This window comes from Cebus imitator, unplaced genomic scaffold (genome assembly GCF_001604975.1).
Source record: "Cebus imitator isolate Cc_AM_T3 unplaced genomic scaffold, Cebus_imitator-1.0 Scaffold221, whole genome shotgun sequence".
Classification (NCBI taxonomy): Eukaryota; Metazoa; Chordata; class Mammalia; order Primates; family Cebidae; genus Cebus; species Cebus imitator.
In genome coordinates this window covers 3,236,979-3,258,395 of record NW_016107536.1, presented here as the reverse complement: position 1 = coordinate 3,258,395, position 21,417 = coordinate 3,236,979, and the positions used below count along the sequence as shown (strand labels likewise).

General features: G+C 42.0%; 1 protein-coding gene and 1 non-coding gene across 4 annotated transcripts in view; both read right to left on the bottom strand.

Annotated features, from left to right (window-relative positions):
* DOCK5 (dedicator of cytokinesis 5) overlaps positions 1–21,417 on the bottom strand; it is a 223,743-nt gene that overhangs the window by 101,972 nt on the left and 100,354 nt on the right. The window contains exons 6-12 of one of the 3 annotated variants that reach the window (XM_017549772.2): positions 19,369–19,517; positions 14,575–14,710; positions 12,353–12,510; positions 10,792–10,873; positions 8,785–8,914; positions 6,954–7,026; positions 2,589–2,731 (exon numbers count right to left, since the gene is read on the bottom strand). In XM_017549772.2, coding sequence (XP_017405261.1) covers positions 2,589–2,731; positions 6,954–7,026; positions 8,785–8,914; positions 10,792–10,873; positions 12,353–12,510; positions 14,575–14,710; positions 19,369–19,517 — 871 coding nt within the window. Of the gene's footprint in view, positions 1–2,588; positions 2,732–6,953; positions 7,027–8,784; positions 8,915–10,791; positions 10,874–12,352; positions 12,511–14,574; positions 14,802–19,368; positions 19,518–21,417 lie in introns of those variants that run through there. The other 2 variants (XM_017549774.1, XM_017549775.1) reach the window with 2 other exon arrangements.
* Positions 1,904–2,019, bottom strand: LOC119466712. The gene has a single exon (XR_005195177.1). It is a non-coding gene; the product is annotated as a U5 spliceosomal RNA (small nuclear RNA).

Below are 21,417 nucleotides of genomic sequence, written 5' to 3'. Positions count from 1 at the left end.
ACCTCTGCCTCCAGAGTTCAAGCAATTCTAATGCCTCAGCCTCCGCAGTAGCTGGGATTGCAGGTGTGTGCCATCACACAGGCTAATTTTTGTATTTTTCTTTTTTTAGTAAAGATAGAGTTTCACCATGTTGGCCAGGCTGGTCTCGAACTCCTAACCTCAAGCAATCTGCCTCCCTCAGCCTCCCAAAGTGTTGGGATTATAGGTGTGAGCCACCATACCCAGCCCTAATGATTTTTAAAAATCAATTCACAACATAACCTAGAGTACAGTAAGATAAACACTCGAACACAACAGAAATCTATGGCAAGTGATTTGGCATATGTCTATCTCCAGGTGTAGGCTTATGCCCAGCATGTGACCCAGAAATCCAACTTCCAGGAATTTTCTTGGGGAGATAGACTCAAACATGGAAAAGACTTCATGTATAAAGATAGTCAGAGCAGAGTTTTTTATATTTGCAATGATGACAAATTAAGAAGCACATGAGCGTTTATCTAGGAGAGTCCCTTTTCTTAAATCTAAACACTGGAATACTATGCAGTCATAAAAATATTCATGAAGAGTATAAAAACATTTGAAAAGCACTTGTTAGGAATGAAGTATAGTACTTAGAAAAAAAGAAAGAAAAAAGAATGAAAAGTGCTTGTTTTGTTGTTAGGCAGCAAGAACGGAAATGACTTTTCTTTTTCAGTTTTGTTAAATAAATTATACATACATGGTAATCTGTTTAGTATAAGGGTTTTCCACTGCAACTGAAATTATACTTAGTTAAGAGCTGTAAAAAAACAGAAATAGGGTGCGTGTGGTGGCTCACATCTGTAATCTCAGCACTTTGGGAGGCCGAGGAAAGCAGATCACTTCAGGTCAGGAGTTCGAGACCAGCCTGGCTAACATACTAAAACCCAGTCTCTACTAAAAATACAAAAATTGGCCAGCTGTGGTGGCAGGTGCCTGTAATCCCAGCTACTTGGGAGGCTGAGGCAGGGGAATCACTTGAGCCCAGGAGGCAGAGGTTACAGTGAGCCAGGATTGAGACACTGCACTCCAGCCTAGGAGACAGAGTGAGACGCCATCTCAAAAAAATAAAAAATTAAAAAAAAAATTAGTTACTTGTTTTCAGATTATTTATTGATTCCTTGCTTGTCTTTCCTACACAGGGTAACTGCAAATACATCAGAAACTAAATATAATGAAAATCATATGTTTTCTGATTGCTTCCATTTTGGAAGACAGTTATACAGTAGTGAAAAAAAGTCATTGAGTCTCTATGTATTTTTGATATGTACAGGCTGATTCAGTCTCTACTGATTTTTGATACAGGAGTTAAGAAATTATTTAGGCAAATAGTGAGGGTAAAGAAATCCTCAGTAAGATTTTCCTTTTAATGAAAAGCAGCCCCCAAATAATTTTCTTTTCCTGCAAAATCAGGCTGCAGACATAGACAAGCAAGCTGGAAGTTTGCACGGGTAAATGTCAGCCAACAGGAAAAGGCTACCTGGAGCTAGACATGTCCAATATGGAGGCTCCATTTTCCCTTCTCTTTGCCAGCCAAGTGTACAGTAAGAAGCAGACAACATGGCGCCAGCCAGATGGAAAGCCCATTTGTATAAGATTAGGGTGGGGTGACCAGCCTTCCCTGCGTGCTGTATACATGTCATACCTGGTCCAAACAATCTGTGGGCCGTACATAAATCAGACACACCTTCTCAAGCCTGCCTATAAAATCCAAAAGGCCCTATCTCTCACGAGAGAGAGAGAGAGCTGTTCTCCTTTCTCTTTCTTTTGGCTATTAAACCTCTGCTCCTAAACTCACTCTGTGTGTCCATATCCTTAATTTTCTTGGCATAAGATAACAAACCCCAGACAGCAACACTGCTTAATTTTTTAAAACTAATTTTATAACCTCTGCAAACACAAGGCCTTAAAAAATTGGTTAAAGCTCAGAGTAGTTCCTCTCCACAGAAATCTTTAGTAAAAGGTGAAAGATTTATGAAATATTAAGGAAAATCAAAGTATTCAATCTTCAACATTATACAAATATGGCCACCATCTTGATATTTGATTCTTAAAACTGTTTTGATTCAAAATGCAGAACTTCTCTTGGTTAAAACACTCCATCAACAGAACATGTTAAGGAGGTGCCAATATAGTGAGACCCCATCTCTACAAAAAAAAATTAAAAATTAGCTAAGCATGGTGGTGCATGCCTGTAGTCCTAGCTACTTGGGAGGCTGAGGTAGGAGGACTGCTTGAACCCAGGAAGTGGAGGCTGCTGTGAGCCAAGGTCATGCAATTGTACTCCAGCCTGGGTGACAGCATGAGACCATCTCAAAAAGAAAAGACTCATGGGATAAAACTTTGTTCCACAGAATTTACAAAATACAACCGTGATCAAAGTCACTGCTGGGTGCATCTCAGGCAGTTCAGTATTAAAAGCCTGTGGTAGGAAGCTGAGGAGGACGGTCCCCAGAGGAGGCTGTTTGGTATCAAAGAATGATAATAAAGGGCAGGAGTCCAAAGACCCAGCTGTGAATGTCCCCCACCCTCAGCAGAGTCCCTCCCAGCTCTGGTACTGGACTGGATACCTTGCCCCTTGTGATTCACTTCCTTTGCTGCAATCACTTTATTCAAGACTGAAGTGAGTGGCTCATTCTCCCCAATCACGTGTGATGTTATCAAGGGCGACATGATGATCTGCCTCTGGCGGATGTAGGTTTCCATCGCAATTCTTGGGAAAGAGAAATAAGAGATAAGGTGGGAGGGGAAGAAAGGAAGTCTCTGCAGCACAACCTCAGATAACAGTGCGTCTTATGAGAATGATTTGGAAATATCACCACTAACTACACCTATCTTTCCATCCTTCCTTTATTTTTCCATTGACAGTCTATCTTAAATACTAAATTCACCTTGGAAATGACTTGAGGCAAAGAGAGAGAGAGGAAAAAAAACCCCAAGAATACTCGAAACTGGTGGTCAAAGGTTAGCAACTAAAATCAGAGGCAACGCTCCAGGCTCTTTCAGAAGCAGAAGAGGCTCCTGCAATAGAATTGAAGACAGACCACCCACGGAAAGGGCAGGAGCCCTGGTCTCCAGGTCTACTTCTACTTGAGTGAGCTCTGCAAGAATCTCCCTTTGGGCCTCAGTTTCTTCATCTGTAAGAGATGGGCTGAGATCCCCTGCCTGCTAAGGCTCTTGTCTAGTGTCAGCCCCCCATGTACGAGCGCAGTGTGTACGCCTGGTGTCTGGTAGAGGCTCTCAGATTTCCATGTGATGACAAGCTAGATCTTGGCATGGGTGCTGCCAACCAAGCTCCACTTGAGGGATCCTATCAGGCTGCGGCTCGTAAAGGCTGATCAAAGCAGCAAACACAGCCCTATTCTACTGAGGGCAGAAGCACTATCAGCAACTGCACATCAGCCTGGTGCAGGACAACAGTCTCCTGTCTTCTCTCCCCACTGCATGTAGGCCAGTTTTCTCTGCAGGGTTCCCTGTATCCTGACAATAAGACATACTGCCATACGTGACTGGCAAATGGGATTCCTATAGTCATGAGTTTCTGTTTTTTACACATGACTTTTGATAAATGGACTCGCAAGATACACATACAAAACTCTCCTACTGGAAAACACTGTAAAGTTTTTGAAGTAGGTTATGGCAGAACTTGCCATAAATCTTACGCATTCAGTGCCAGAGGCTACAATCTGCATAGTAAATACTTTACTGTGGCTGCTGGCTGCACAATGAGCGGCAATAACATTACGGCGGGGTTCATCAGGGACTCAAAGTGCAGATTACATGGTGAGGACAATCTCAGGACTAAGTACTGGGATATGGTTGCTGGAGGAAAGCTGGTTCAGAAATTAACCAGGAAGCACATCACCACCAGCAAATATACAGATGACTGTTTCAGACACCTTTCAAATCCATGAGTGCAACTCCTTTTACGTACATATACACATACATATAATCTTAAATGCAAACATAACACATTTATAGTACTATTATATATTTGGTACATTTATATTTATGATTATATATATTTATGTTTATTCAATATACAGTCATATGCCTAACAATGTTTCAGTTAATGACAGACTGCATAAATGACTATGGTCCCACAAGAGTATAATGGAGCTGGTCAGGCGCAGTAGCTCACACTTGTAATCACAGCACTTTCGGAGGTCGAGGCAAGTGGATCACCTGAAGTCAGGAGTTTGACACCAGCCTGACCAACATGGTGAAACCCTGTCTCTATTAAAAATACAAACACTAGCCAGGTGTGGTGGTGCGTGCCTGGAATCTCAGCTACTCAGAAGGCTGAGGCGGAGAATCACTTGAACCCGGGAGGCGAGGTTGCAGTGGGCGGAGATCACGCCACTGCACTCCAGCCTGGACAACAAGAGGGAAACCCCATATCAGAATAAAAGGATTACAATGGAGGTGAAACGTTCCTATTGCCTAGTGATGTTATAGTTGTTTTAACATCTCAGCACAACTCACTATCTTTTCTATGTTTAAATATGTTTGAAGACACAAATACCGTGGTGTTACAATTGCCTGCAGGATTCAGTACAGTAACATGCTGGACAGGTTTATAGTCTGGGAGCAATAGGCCATACCATACAGCCTAGGTGTGTAGCAGTCCATCCATTCCAGGTTTGTGTAAGTGCACTCTATGATGTTTACACAATGACAAGACAACCTACATTTCTCAGAATGTATCCCTGCCATTAAGTGATGCATGATTGTATTTTATGTAACATATTATATTTAATATATTTATAAATTTAATTATATTAACTTTGTGTTAAACTTAATATATTTATTAACTATACTTATTTAAACATATTTATATATTATACAATACATATTTACATAGGTGTGTGCATATAGTGTTTTATATTACACACAAAACAAAACAAGAGCAGTATTCATGGAGATGAAAGTCATCACATAATTAATATTAGCACTGTGCTACAGAAAACATTTGTCTCATTTTGGAAGGTCAATATATAGGTGGTAGCATACATGGTAAGTGCATTTTATTTTTTAAATTATTTTATCTATTTTTACTTTATATTTTATTTTATCTGAGGCAGGGTATGGCTCTGTCACCCAGGATGGAGTGCAATGGCCATATTTTAAAAATAATTCATAGCAGCCTCTGGATAAAAGACAGAAGTACTACTTAGCATGAGCTGTTTCCACTATTATGCTTAGAAACTGGTCCAAATGTATAGATTTCACATTGAAAGATTAGTATTTTTATATTTTATATATTGAATATAATACATATTTTTGTATAAAAAATAGACAACAGGAAAACAGAAACAGGAGCGAAATCACCAAGAGTTACACCAACAGAAATAATCACTGTTAATCATGGAGTACATTTTTTGAACTATCTAAATTTTAAGGCTGTTAATGCATTGTTACAGTTTATATTCCTGTAAGTAATGTATGTCTCCTTATATCTAACCAAATACTAAAACTTGGTCAAGATCAAAACTAAACCTTGATGTTTCAATTTGCATTTCACTCATCCTCAATAAATGTACACCATTTCTCTCTCTCTCTCTCTCTCTGTGTGTGTGTGTGTGTGTGTGTGTGTGTGTGTGTGTGTGTTTGTATTCCCCTTTAGGTCCCTATTGATTTCTATTAATTCTCCACATATTACAACTACTCATCCTTTCTCATACACATTGCGAAGATTGCATTGATTTTTTTCTATGTATAAGTTCTTTACAATTTTTGGATGGTTAAACCTATCAATTTTTCTTTTTTGGTTGAATCTTGAAAATGGCCTCCCTCCCATTACCAGCCTATAAAACTTCTATTTTCTTGTTAATATTTTAAGATTCTAGCTCTTACAGTTATATGTTTAACCACCCAAAATTTAGATTGGCATTAAGTTATGAGACTGGAATTTAACTTAGGGATCTTAAACGGCTAGCTAATGTTCTCCAAACACTTTTTTTTTTTTTTTTTTTGGCATAGGTATCTCTCTCCACTAATTTGTGATATCATTTGTAAAAAATGATATATTAACTCAAATATATGATTCTGGTTGGTTTCTGGAGTTCTCAGTTTCTTCTACTTGTCTGCAGTGGCAGCTCCAAGTGAGCAGAGATGACGCCCTCTGACTAGCACGATGGCCCCTGGTGAGAGCTGGTCCCGGCTGTGCTCTCGGCCTTTGCCAGGCCTTTACCGCCTGTGCAGGTGCTTGAGCAGGTCACAACATACACATCTGCACTTCTTCAGAGTGACAAGGCTTGCTCCCAACAGCTCCCCAGTGGCCTACCCATGGCTCCAGCTCCTGCAGCTCACTTTGGAGGGCCTCAGTAAAGCTCTGCAGGGATCCTTTCACATGGTCCCAGGCTGGCTTTTCCCCGACCTGGAGGAACACTGGCCCACGGGTGAGTCAGCCCTTCGCTCTCTCATTTCCTCAATCCTTGCTACAGACAGTGTGGCCCTCAGACCAGCTGCATCAGCATCACCTGGGAGCTTGTCAGGGGCAGAATTCCCCTGCAGCCTAACAAGCTTCCCCAATTCATATGCATGACACAGTCTGAGAAGCCCTGTGCTATCCCACGTGATTCCGAGTATTCCATGATGCCTGTTTCATGCAACAGACTCCACAGATACTTCAGCATTTCTGACGTAAAGACAGTACCACTCTCTGCATTCCAGGGCAGAAGGACATTTGCCCTTTTCATATTCCTTTGGTCCTCTCTATAGAATCAGGAAAGTTCAGGTTACCCTCTTCCATGGGAGTCCAACATCAAGGACTTTGAATAAAGTCTTCTGTCCAGCTCCTATCTGACAATCTTTCAGCTTAGAATCTTTTCTTTTCTCAGAAAATGATTTCTAGTACCTGTTTCTGTGTTAACACATGATTGAATGGCTAATCCAGGTCTCAAGTCACCTGGGATACATGCCAAAGTACTTACTGCTGAAAGGGAATAAAATGCTGCTTTTCTTCATCATCCACCTTCCCATGTATGATATCAGTAATATCCATCACTAGGAAAAAGATAAACTTCATTAAAGAAACTAATTGCTTCATGCCTCAGTAAGTTACTAAGGAAAAGGACAGTATCAGCAAACATAAAATGCTAGAGGAAGAAAGGTAACAAGCAGGGACTTTTTTAAAAAAATTCTTTACCAATGATGATTTCCAGTGTACCCAGCCCAGCAAAAGAGCAACTCATGAGATGCTGAGGGTCTGGGTTTTACTGGATCAATTTTGCAGATTACCCACTTTCAAACTCTACAAGATCAAATTGCTAAATTCTTTCTTTCTTTTTTTTTTTTTTTGAGATGGAGTCTTGCTCTTTTGCCCAGGTTGGAGTGCAGTGGCATGATATTGGCTCACTGCAACCTCTACAACCCCTGTTCAAGCAATTCTTCTGCCTCAGCCTCCCAAGTAGCCGGGACTACTACAGGTGCATGCCACCATGCTCAGCTAACTTTTGTATGTTTTGTAGTATAGACAGGGTTTCAACCGTGTTAGCCAGGCTGGTCTTAAACTCCTGACCTCAGGTGATCCGCGTGCCTCAGCCTCTCGAAGTGCTGGGATTACAAGCATGAGCCATACAAATTTAGCCTAAGTTGCTAAGTTCCTGAGAAATTTAACATCAGGTTACTTTTTAGTAAGTCTGGAACAAGGGTCCAGTAGCAGAATTACATTTCCTTGATCATTTGCAATCTATGAGCAACCAAAATGTCAATGTAAGGCCCAAAACACATTTCCTCAATTGAACAAACTGTAGAGGCAGGTTCTGGGGTTTGATGTAAGCCAAGAAGCCTCTTGGAAAGAATTCAGAAACAAACACAACATAGTCTTGAAAGAGTAAATTTCCTAGACAGGCAAAACACTTCCCAGAGAGTATTTCATCCCACTAAAATCACAGACTTCAGCAGATGGAGACAGGGAGGATTCTGATAGTCACAACTAAGGTTCTACTGCGTATAAGACACAGTGTTGGTCACTAAAGGAGAAAGCAAAGAATGTGGGCCAGGTAGGGACACAGAGCCCATGCAAAAAAACTGGCAGTGCCAGGCATTGTCTGATACTGATGATGACAACGTGAACCATCACTCACTATTTCTTCCCGTCCTCCTTCCCTCCCTCTCTCTATTTTCAAAATTGTAGCAAAACACACATAACATAAAATTTACCATCTAGCCTATTTTAAAGTATACAGTTCAGTGGTATTAAGTGTATTCACACTGTTGTGCAAACATCCGCACCTTCCATCTCTAGAACGTTTTCATTTTCATCTTCTCAGATGGAAACTCCATACCCAATGAACACTAACTCCCATTCCCCCTCTCCAGCCCTTGGTACTCATTATTCTATGCTGTTTTTGACTACTCTAGGTGCCTCATATAAGCGTGATAATACAATAGTTGTCCTATTGTGTCTGGCTTATATATTTAGTGCAAAGTCCTCAAGGTTCATCCACATTTTATGTAGCATGTGTCATAACTCCCTTCCCGTTTAAGGTGAGTATTACTCCGTTGTACATACACACCACATTTTCTTTGCCCATTTATGCACTGATGGACACCTGAGTTACTTCCACCTTTCCCCTATTTGTGAATAAGACTGCTACAAACTTGGATGTACAATTATCTCCTCCAGATCTTGCTTTCGATTCTTTTGAAGTGGGGCTGCTGGATCATTTGCTAGTTCCACGTTTCATTTTTTGAGCAATCGCCATACTATTCTCCACGGGACTGCGCTATTTCACATTTGTCTTTAGGTCTCTCTCATACCTGCCACTCCAAAAGGTCTTCGGAGTCCGCAGGTGTGCTTCTTGCCTTCCTTCAGCTCCATGTGGCCGACACGGACAATCTGGCACACGAGGCTGACGCGGGGCCGGATGAGGTCCATGCTGCTGAGGTCCTAAAGGGGCAGAGAAAGTGTGAGAGGAGGTGCATCTGGGCCACTCTGTCACCCCTGTCTCTCTTATCTTTACCCTCTGCAATAAAATATTGTTCAGACCTTATTTCTCAATGCTGAAATACCAGAAAGACTCTCTTCTTCCCCATATCCCTCCAAGAGCTATTATGGCCTCAGAGAACATGACTTTGTGCTTGTAAACAAGGGCCTTTTTGTTCCCCAATTCCTACTCCAAATTTACAAATTAGATCACAGTCCATCGGAAGTCTCCGGATCATCAGGTTAAGCAGGGTACTGAAAAACCAGGGCCCTCATCATTGCGACTGTACATCCTTCCTGGACAAATCTCAGCATAAGACGCACTTCAGCTTCAAATGAAATAAAAACCTGTGTGACACTGACATTTACTGGGTATCCACATAAGTCTGTGACATTTCATTTTCTCTTCAAAACAAGCCCGTGAGGCAACTATAAGACAGGCACTGCTTTATGGTATTATTCGCCTGATTTATGAGAGGTCTCCATTGAAAGCTTATCCGTGTACGTAGAATCATGACAGATGTGCTGATTAAATATGCATTTCTCTTGTAGCTAGGGCTCTACATTTGTTTGTATCATTTCATTGCTTTTTTCCTTTTTTTTTTTTTTTTTTTAGACGGAGTTTCACTCTTGTTACCCAGGCTGGAGTGCAATGGCGCGATCTCGGCTCACCGCAACCTCCGCCTCCCGGGTTCAGGCAATTCTCCTGCCCCAGCCTCCTGAGTTGCTGGGATTACAGGCACGCGCCACCATGCCCAGCTAATTTTTTGTATTTTTAGTAGAGACGGGGTTTCACCATGTTGACCAGGATGGTCTTGATCTCTTGACCTCGTGATCCACCCGCCTCGGCCTCCCACAGTGCTGGGATTAGACATGAGCCACAGCACCCGACCATTATTTGTATTCCTAAGGATGGGTGAGTAAACCCAGGCATGAGCGGATATCTCTCATTCAATTCAACTTCACAAAAAAATATAATCACATCTCAAATTGGTTATATGAAACAGTTGCCCAAGGCCTCTTTACTGAAGCAAGAATCACTTTTAAAATACTCATTCCAAATCCAGCCCCTGTAATTTAGTTAACTCAGGTCTCCAAGATAGGAATATACATCAGTGATAACATCCACCCTGCATTTCTGCTCTAGGTTCTGCAAGGCTTCTGTGAATAGAAAAATAAAGACTTCAGGCGAATGGTTACATATATTGTGTCACATTCATAGAGTAGTCTCCCCTTATCTGTGATGAATATGTTCTGAATTCCCCCGGTGGATACCTGAAATCAAAGACAGGACCAAACTCTATATGTGCTGTTTTCTCCTATACATACGTGATTATAGTTTTACCTTTTCACTTAAAGGAAGCACTTGGTGCTTGTCGTTGGCATATCCAAACCGCCAGCATCACTCCTCTTGTACTTTACTTTGAGGTCATTATTTCTTTTTGTACTTTTTTAGTAGAAACAGAGTTTTACCATGTTGCCCAGACTAGTCTCGAACTCCTAGGCTCAAGTGATCCTCCCACCTCAGCCTCCCAAAGTGCTAGGATTAAAGGCGTGAGCCCCTATGCCTGAATTGATTATTGTTTATTATCTGCCTTACCCATCAGGACAAAAGCTGCTTTTTTCCCCTGACTTTTCATGGATGTGTCTCAAGTGTCTAAATCAGTGCGTGGCATCTAACATGTGCTCAGTAAGTACATGCTGAATAAATGGGTGGATTATTCCTTCTAGGGGGATTGATGATTTTTCATCTTTTCATTTTGTATGTCTTCCACATATTCATTATGTGAATCTGCTCATACCATAAACAATGAGAATGACTGAACAGAGGGAGGACTTACAGTAAACACTGCTTGGAGGTTATTGAGCTTCTCTATTTCCTTGGGCATCCCGTTACTGCCCCAACGAATTAGATAGTTCTCACTGGCAAAGGAAAAAAAATTACTCTTAATGAGAGGCTAACTGGGGCTGGAGGCGAGGCTGCCCTTACAAGGGAAGGAGGAAGGGCCAGAAATGCTCAGTGAAATTCAACAGGCCAGTGTGAAGAGAGCTGAGTTAGGAATTGAGCCCACACAGATGACCACTGTTGGTGTCCCGGCATTAGAGAAGCGTCCTTGCTGTGGCTCTGCAAGGCATGCCCCATACAGGTACAGGACACGCCCTGCTCCCGATGGGCAAAGACACCATAGAGCTTATGGGATGCTACTGTCTGGGTCATCCTTCCATCTAAAAATCTTTGAATAAAAGTTTCAGCTTTGCTGAATTAAGAATTTAATTTTAGGCTGGCATGGGGGCTTATGCCTGTAATCCCAGCACTTTGGGAGGCTGAGGCAGGTGGATCACCTGAGGTCAGGAGTTCAAGATCAGCCTGGCCAACATGGAGAAACCCTGTCTCTACTAAAAATACAAAAATTGGTTGGGTGTGGTGGCAGGTGCCTATAATCCCAGTTACTTGGGAGGCTGAGGCAGGAGAATTGCCAACCCGGGAGGCAGAGGTTGCAGTGAGCCGAGATTGCGCCATTGCATTCCAGCTTGGGTGACAAGAGCGAAACTCTGTCTCAAAAAATAAAAAATAAATAAACAAGAATTTAATTTTGTAACATTGATTCCAAATCTATCCCCTGTAATCCACATTATGACATTAAAAAATTATTTTTTGAAATAAATTGTCAGCAATTGCTTTTAACTATCTTCTCAAAAATAAATTCTCCATTTTCTTAGCTGCTAAACAGTGGTACTACTCTAGGGCTGAATAATTCCCATTCCTTAGAGTCTTAAAAAAAAAAGTTTTTTGAATAGACATGATTTTCTTAGGGCAGTTGTGGCTCTGCAGAAAAGTTGAGCTGAAAACAGAGTCCCATAACATATTCTCTCCCCTCAGGCACAACCTCCTTTGCTATCGACATTCCCTCGACCAGAGCGGTAACATTAGTTCAAACTGATGAAGCTGCATTGACTCATCATTTACGCAAAGTCCACAGTTTACATAAGGGTTCCCTCTTGGTGTTGCGCATTCTGTGCATTTAGACAAATTCATAATGACATGCATCCACCACTACAGCATCATGCAGAATAGTTCCATCGCTCTACAGACCCTCTGTGCTCTGCCTGTTCATCCCTCTCTCACCCTCCCATGCAGCCTTTTGAATACTTTGGATCTCCAAGTCCTAATGAGATTTATGTGATCTCTAAACCCCTGGGAGTAGACAAGCTGGCCACAATGTGCCAGTAGTGACATATGAAGGCTTCTTAGCCCAAAGGATTTTACATCCTACTACTTAGAAATCTTCCCCACTTCCCTATTTTCTCTTCTCCAATCTGGCAGAGAGCTGCCCAGGTGGGAATCAGGGGAAGGCTGGGTATCTTTGCCAGGTCAACAGCAGGGATCTGGGTCTCTGCTACCTGATAAAAGTGGACTGGTCTGGGTCATAGAGGGCCATAAACAACTCTGCATCTTCCCCGATGTTGCAGACGAAGTTCTTGAAGTTCACATAGAGGCCATAAGTGTGGATAGAACTGAAGATGGACTGGCCCCTCAAGTCGAGGTTCTGCAGGATTGACTGAATGAAGAGAGAACAGAAAAAAAATCTTGGTTTCGGCAAATGGGAAATGTTGGCAATAAATAAATAAATAAATAAATAAATAAATAAATAAAGTATATATAATATATAAAAATAAATAAATAAATAAATAATATATATATATTGCCTGCAAATGGCAGACAAAGGCTGGGCACAGTGGCTCATTCCTGTAATCCCAGTGCTCTTGGAGGCCTAGGAGTTTGAGACCAGCCTGGGCAACACAGCAAGCCTCTGTCTCTACAAAAACTTAAAAAAATAATTAGCTATGCCTGTAGCCCCAGCTACCTGGGAGCCCAGGAGGCTACAGTGAGTTAGCTACGATGGAGTCACAAAACTCCATCCTGGGCAACAAAGTGAGACCCTGTCTCAATCAATCCCTTGATTAATCAATAAATAACAAGGAAAAAAACACAGTCAAATAACACCTAAAAGGGAATGTATTTGCTGAGAATAAGTGCATGTAAGCAGACAAATGCAATGAGCAAAATATAATCATTATAATTTTAGTAACCAAGACTGTCCTGTTCAGGGCCTTGCACCCAAGACGTTCAAAAACTGCTGTCGAAAGGGGGTAATTCCAGAGATTTGGTAGCTCCCAGAAGTGCCTGTCTTATACAGTAGCTTCTGAATGAAGCTCAAAAGCAAAAACACAATCCACTATCCTGGACACAGAAGTAACTCTCATTCAAAACAAAACATTCCACTGGAAAGCCCTTACTTTCAGGCGTGGTTTGCCATTGAGGCCTGGATTCAGAACACAAATATTATCATGACTGTGCAAAAGAAGTAAACACCACAAACCAACAAACCAAAGAAACTGACACAAATCTTTACTCATCAAAACAGAAAGACTGGGAGAAAAATACATACCAAAATGTCACTATGTTTTGGTATGAGAAATCAAAATATGAGTAACAGGGTTTTTGTTGTTGTTGTTTTCAAGAGGCACAGAGTCTTGCTTTGTTGCCTGAGCTGGAGTGCAGTGGTATGATCATAGTTCACTACAGCCTCAAATTTCTGGCTTCAAGCAATCCACCTGCCTCAGCCTCCTGGGAAGCTAGGACTATAGTAATGCACCACCATGCCCAGCTAATTAAAAACAATTTTTTTGTTGTTCAAATGGGATCTTGCTTATGTTGCCCAGTTGGTCTTGAACTCCAGGCCTCAAATGATCCTCCCGCCCCAGCCTTCCTAAAGGCTAGGATTATAGGCATGCCCCATCATGCCTGGATTCTAATTTTTCTTTAATGTCCATTATTACTTTTGAAGTCTTTCAAACACTTTACTTAAAAATATTATTTATTTTAGTCTGGGTACAGTGGATCATACCTGTTATCCCAGAACTTCAGGAGGCTGAGGTGAGTGGACCACCTGAGGTCAGGAGTTCCAGACCAGCCTGACCAACATGGTGAAACCCCATCTCTACTAAAAATATAAAAATTAGCTGGGTGTGGTGGCAGGCGCCTGTAGTCCCAGCTACTTGGGAGGCTGAGGCAGGAGAACTGCTTGAACCCAGGAGGTGGAGGTTGTAGTGAGCTGATATCATGCCACTGCACTTCAGCCTGGGCGTAGTAAGACTCCATCTCAAAAATGAATATGCAAATAAAAAATAAAAATAAATAAATGTTATTTATTTTGGAAATTTCAATATATGCAATGACTGCAGGAGATTACACATTTTAAAAAATCTCTCTCCCACTCAGTTTTCCTTCCCAGAAGCATCCATTAATAATGATTTATTTCTTGTCTCTTATTTCAGAGTTAGTCTATATATATGCAAGCATAGATTTATATACTTTTTTTGAAACACTAATAATAGCATTTTATATATACCATTCTGCATCCTTATCTTTTCATTTAATATGTATCTTTACAATCTTTCCATATCAGAACATACATATACCTGCCTCCTCCTTTCTGCTATGCTTCCCTTTAAAAATGAGGACAAAACTCCAGAAGCAGTTTTGTTGTCAATGATTCCGCCGTCTTTCATTAAAAACCAATGCAAAAATGGGGCAGAATTTCACATGTGGGGAACTCTACCTTCTCTTCTTGGATCTTTTCCTCAATCCTTTTGGAGGCTACCTCATGGGCCTTGAAGAGGGCAATGGTGCTGGTTTTGTCGGGGTCTAGGATGTTCCCATTGTCATCTCGCACCACCAGGTCTAACCCCAGCATTCTGGAGAGAAAGGAGCAGTCAGCTGGTTCTCCTCACCAGGGGCAGACTTTTTACTGAAGAATCCTCGTCAAGGAGCCCAGGGGATCCATAGCTAGAAAGGGAGGTGCCGGACAAGCCCAGGGAAGCACAACTTACTGACCTTTCTCATTTCAGTTTATGCCACCTTTCCACATAACACCGCCACAAAACTCATGAGATGACGTTAGCCAAAGTTGTAGAAGGATATGCAACCATGGGCCAGAGACCCTCAAGAGAAAAGTAACATCAGCACTAATTCTGACTAAATTCCTCTGGCTAATGCTTCTTACCTGTAATCTTCTGTTACTATAAAAAGGAACTATGAAATGAAGTAAACATAGCACACAAAACTCAGATTCAACCTGTGTTTAATAAACATCTCCTTTGGCCAGGCGCTGTAGCTCACGTCTGTAACCCCAGCACTTTGGGAGGCCGAGGTGGGTGGATCACTTGAGACCAGGAGTTCAAGACCAGCCTAGGCAACATGGTGAAATCCTGTCTCTGCTAAAATACAAAAATTAGCCAGGTGTGGTGACACATGCCTGTAGTCCCAACTACTTGTGGGGCTGAAGTGTGAGGATTGCTTGACCCCAGGAAGTTGAGGCTGCAATGAGCCAAGACTGCACCACTGCACTCCAGCCTTCGTGAGAAAGTAAGACCCTGTCTGAAACAACAGACACATACATACATACCTCCTATATACATTCCATATACATTGATTGACTATAACACCATGAGGTAGGGTGGAGGTAACTGTTATTATTTCCATTTTATGAGTAAAGAAACAGACGAAGTAGGTGTGGTCTCGCTGTTTATTACATTGCTCTGAAGGACCAGTGAATAATCATTTGAGGGTTTGCCTTGATTTCCTTACTTAATGCAAGGTGGTCATAAAGGAGATGAGTGAAGTAAGTCCTGGCTTGTTGCTATCTCATGCCCAGAGCATGGGCTCTGGTGTCATTTAGACCAGGATTTGAATCTTGGCTTGAGTACTTGCCACCGCTATGACCTTGGAGAATTTACTTAATTCTGCAAAACTTTGGTTTCTTCATTTGTATATATTCCTTATCCTTCAAGGTAAGGAATTTTTTTTTATTTTTTATTTTTTTTAGAGGCAGCCTTAAATTCCTGGGCTCAAGCAATCTCCCTGTCTTAGCCTTCCAAGTAGCTGGGACTACAAGAATACATCACCATGTTCAGCGAATTAAAAAGAAAAATTGTAGAGATGGTGGTCTTGCTATGTTGTCCAGGATAATCTCGAACTCCTGGCTTCAAGTGAGCCTCCCATCTTGGCCTTTCAAAGTGCTGGGATTACAGGCATAAACCATTGCACCTGGCCCTGTTGTGAGAATTTAATGAGATAATGCATGTAAAGCACCTAAAGCAATATCTAGCATACAGTAAGCTCTCAATTTAAGCATAAATGTTAGCTCTTGATATGGTCTGGATCTGTGTCCCCACCCAAATCTCACATTCAATTATAACCCCCAATGCTGGAAGTAGAGCCTGATGGAAGGTGACTGGATCTTGGGAGTGGATCCTTTGTGAATGGTTTAACACCATCCCTTTGGTACTGTTCTTATGATAGAGTTCTAACGAGATCTGGCTATTTAAAATTCTGTAGCCCGTCCCACCTCTTTCTCTCTTGCTCCTGCTCTAGCCATGTAAGATGTGCCTGCTTCCCTGATTGTAAGTTCCCTGAGGCCTCTGTACAGCCTGTAGAACCATGAAGCAGTTAAACCTCTTTTCTTACAAATTACCCAGTTTCAGGTATTTCTTTATAGCAGTGTGAGAATGGACTAATACAGCCCTTATTGCAGCAACTGGTAGAAGCAAACACCTGGCTGTGTGTGAAGTTGTGGCCGTGCATGTGCTTGGGAACAGTAAGGGCCATATCGTGAGGGCAATCCCTTTCCTCAAGGCTTTTGTGCCCAATGTGTACACAGAAGTAGAAAAAATTTGCTTAGGCTCAAGACGTTGAGGACTGTGGTGGAAACAGGATACTGCTATCCGAATATCCAGCATGCATTCCAGGCACCAAACAGCAAGACCGCTCAGCAATAAGCCTGAAATACACCAAGTCTTTGGGAAGAAAGCAAAAATGCCTCCTTTCCCTCCTCCCTGTTTTACAGCAACTCCATCAACTGATTTGATCTGGCAGGTTCCTTTCCATGGCGGCCAGACCCACAGGCCACCCAGACTCATGAACAACGGCCATGCTGGCTGCTTGGAGAGTGATCAGGAAGGCACTGACACAGAAGCTCCATTTCCTGAGCTAGTTTCAAGAGCTGGAACGGGAAGGCAGGCATGTTCTGCCGTTTATGGGGTGTAAACATCCTGTGCCAGAGATCACGGGACTTCCAGGCCAATGTCATGGCAAGACATCAAATGACAGACATGTCCTATGCACAGTGGGGAGCTGCCTTATCCCACCTAATTGGCCTTTTATTTATTTATTTATTTGAGACAGAGTCTCACTCTGTCACCAGAATGGAGTGCAATGGCACAATCTTGGCTTACTGCAACCTCCACCTCCCCGGTTCAAGTCATTCCTGTGCCTCAGCCTCCTGTGTAGCTGGGATTACAGGTGTACACCACGACACCTGGCTAATTTTTGTATTTTTAGAAGAGATGGGGTTTCATCATGCTGGCTAGCTTGGTCTCAAACTCCTGACTTCTGGTGATGTGCCCACCTCAGCCTCCCAAACTGCTGGGATTACAGGCATAAGCAACCTCACCCAGTCTAATTGCCCTTTTAATAAGTCCTCTGACACCATACGCCTGGCAGTGTGGTCGCTGTTGGTATGGTCTTCTGGGTGGTCAAAAAGTAGGTGAGGAAACTGTTAATTCGCTCTTTTTTTTTTTTTAGACAGAGTCTCGCTCTATTGCCCAGGCTGGGGTGCAATAGTGCAATCTTAGCTCACTGCAACCTCTGCCTCCCGGGCTCAAGTGATTATCCTGCCTCAGCCTCCCAAGTAGCTGGGACTAAAGGCATGCGCCGCCACATCTGCCTAATTTTTTTTTGTATTTTTAGTAGAGATGGGGTTTCACTATATTGGTCAGGCTGGTCTTGAACTCCTGACCTTGTGATCCGCCCACCTCGGCTTCCCAAAGTTCTGGGATTACAGTTGTGAACCACTGTGCCCAGCCCCTGGAACTGTTAATTCTTAACCCTAAGAAGGCAGCATTAGACATGGAGTCAAAAGTACTGGGTTCAAATTTAACCTTTCCCATTTATTATCTATGTGACTAGGAAGTAAATCACTTAAACTCACTTGGTCTGTTTCTTTATCCATAAAATGGAAATAATAAAAGCCATCTCAACCCTCTGTTTTAAGATTATAATCAAGTAATGGATATGAAATGGGGGACATAGAAGGTGTTTCCTAATACCGGTTAAATCTGAATCTTGCATGTCATGTTCACTTCAGTTATTTCAGAATATAGTTGTCAGAGTCTATGACATTTAAATAAGTGGGATAATAATCTGTATTTTAATAGGTCTCTGAGGGATAGCCAAAAATTCTGAGATTGGAAATGTAGGGTAGAGGAGAAGGAAAAAGAAATGTAGGAAGGAAAAAGAAATGCACACGTTGAAGAAATGTAGATAATGAAACTAAATTCCAAAAGAATCACCAATAACAACTAATCAAGGAACCACTTCTGCCTTTTAAAAAATAGGTGATCAGGAGGCAAAAATCCCAGGCCACCATCCATTTGGAAAAATGACTGAATTTCTCGTTTTCCTAAAGGTGATAGTATCTGGAGCCTACATATTGGCCTGAGTTAATCAGAAGATAATGAAGTGATTAACTCTGTAGAGGTGATTGCAGACAAGATCCACAGGCTACAAACATGTTTCACCACTCCTGCAAGCCTGCTTTTCATACACAGTAAACAATGGTCTCGGTCAGGAGGAGATAAAGAGAAAGAAAGAGAATGAGTCTGGTATTGATTTAAAATCCACTATTAGAATAAAAATAGATACAGTCCCAAGTATCTGAAAATGTCAACTTCAGATGCTTGGTCATTTTCAGTGTTTTTATTTTACTTTAGTTTTTGAGACAGGGTCTCACTCCGTTGCTCAGGCTGGTGCGCAGGGGTGCAATCATAGCTCACTGAAGCCTTGAACTTCCAGGCTAAAGTGATCCTCCCACCTTAGCCTCCCAAGTAGGTGAGACAACAGGTGTGTGTCACCAGACCCACCTAATTTTCAAATATTTATTGTAGAGATGGGGCCTCGCAATGTGGCCCTGGCTGGTCTCAAAATACTGGGCTCAAGCGATACTCAAGCAAAATCCCAGCAAAGTACTGGGATTACAGGTGTGAGCCTCTGTGCCCAGACAGGTTATTTGTTTTCGTTTTCTTTATTTGGAGTAGAGCAGCTTCAATCCAAGCCCCATCTTTCCTGGTCATCTGTCACCTCCATGGGATCAGAGATTCAACACAGGGCCTGGCCATGGAGGGGACTGTGACATCTTTTTCAATGAAATTAAATGTCTTCAAAGACAAAATGAGAGCAGTAAGCATGATTCTTTGGCAACTCTAAGATCAAAAGTCTACTGCAAACAGTGTCATTAGAGTGAATGGGCCCATTGTTTGCCAAGTTTTCAGTGAAAAGACATCCCTGGTTTGCCTACCGGTTCCCATGATCAATTTTGGCTGTGACTTTCTTCTTGAGCTCGGCCAGTTCATCCTTGGGGAGTGTCCCAGACAGGATCTGGGACCGCCACTCGATCAGGCTGTACGTCATCTGCTGCAGCTGGCGGAAGAGGGTGAGCTTGTTGTTCTAAGATGAGAAAACAAGATGGAGAAAAGATTCTTAAAAAAAGGTGTGAGAGATGATGGGAACATCCTTTGTTTATTTGTTTGTTTTTAACAGGAATGTCAGACAGAGGAGAGGGAACATCTTTTGGCCGATTCTTTTTTTGAGATGGAATCTTGCTCTGTTGCCCAGGCTAGAGTGCAGTGGCACAATCTCGGTTCACTGCAACCTCTACCTCCCATGTTCAAGAGATTCTCCTGACTCAGCCTCACGAACAGCTGGGACTCCATGTGTGGGCCACCACGCCCAGCTACTTTTTGCATTTTTAGTAGAGACGGGGTTTTATCATGTTGGCTGGTCTCCAACTCCTGACCACAAGTGATCCACCTGCCTTAGTCTCCCAAAGTGCTGGGATTATAGGTGTGAGCAACTGTGCCTGGCCTGATTCTTTATAAGGTGTTATTTAATCAATCAGTTGTGTCATACAGTCAGCTGCATGAATCCAAGGATTTTTTAAAAATACATTAATAGGGATGGCTTTGTCCTGAGACATTTCTACACCCTCCCCTCTTGCAACTGTGGAAGCCAGTGATCAAAGGGTGGAACAATGGGTCATAAATCACAAACATATCAAATCATCCACGTACCCCAAAACTCTAGCCATGCCCCTCCTGGGTTTAAAGCCCTCCAGCCACAGTGGATCACACGCGATCCTTCCATATCTTGACTTTTACGCACATTCCCAGCTGCATTTCACACCAGTCTCCACCCCAACCATCTATGTTCCCTTCCATGCAAAGCCACGTCCATTTCTCTCTGAGGCTCCAGATCCTCCCAATATGTTATTTCGTCTTTGGCTCTCTTCCTCCAAACCTACCCCCACCCCTATCCTTTTCTGGCTCGCACTACACCCTCTGCCAACTGGTAATTGTGACTTCTTCAGTCTCAACTTACATGTGTCTACCTTGAAACTTTAACTTCAGGTTAGTGGTCCCACCTTCAGTGCCCAGAATTTGGTCCCATGATAGCAAGGAGAACCCTGGGTTACACTGGCTCATCTGCCTCCCCACTTAGCTGGTAGGCTCTTATAGGACAGACAGCTTGTTCATTTGTGTGTCCCTAGTATATAGCTGGTACAAGTAGGCGTTCTAGCAAATGTACTAAATGAGTGAATTATGAATAGAGAAATAATTATAATTTCAGAGATAAGAAACACTAGAAAATATAATTTAAAATATTATTTTCAAGTCCCCATTTCCCCAGACAATTGTTAGCCCATTCACATGAAACTGTTAATCTTGGTTTCATTAGTGACTTACTGTAACCAAGTAAATTACCTTACCATAACTAATCATCTATTTTTCAATCATTTTAAGAATCAATCACTTTATATCTACGCCATCACAACCTTCTAAATCATGCTTGTCCAAACTGCGGCCCCCGGCGGCTTTGAATGCAGCCCAACACAACTTTGTAAACGTTCTTAAAACATTATCATATTTTTTTGCAATTTTTGTTTCTCAGCTCATCAGCTATCATTCGCATTAGTATATCTCATGTGTCGCCCAAGACAATTCTTCTTCCAGTGTGGTCCAGGGAAGCCAAACGATTGAATATCCCTGATCTAAATGATTGATTACTTCATTTTAATTTTTTTTTTTTTTTTTTTTTTTTTTTTTTTTTTTATTTTTTTTTTTTTTTTTTTTTTTTTTTTTTTGTGAGACAAAGTTTCCCTCTTGTTGTCCAGGCTGGAGTGCAATGGCATGACCTTGGCTCACCACAACCTTCACCTCCTAGGTTCAAGCGATTCTCCTGTCTGTCTCCCAAGTAGCTGGGATTAAAGGCATACGCCACCACGCCTGGCTAATTTAGTATTTTTAGTAGAGATGGGGTTTCTCCATGTTGGTCATGCTGGTCGCAAACT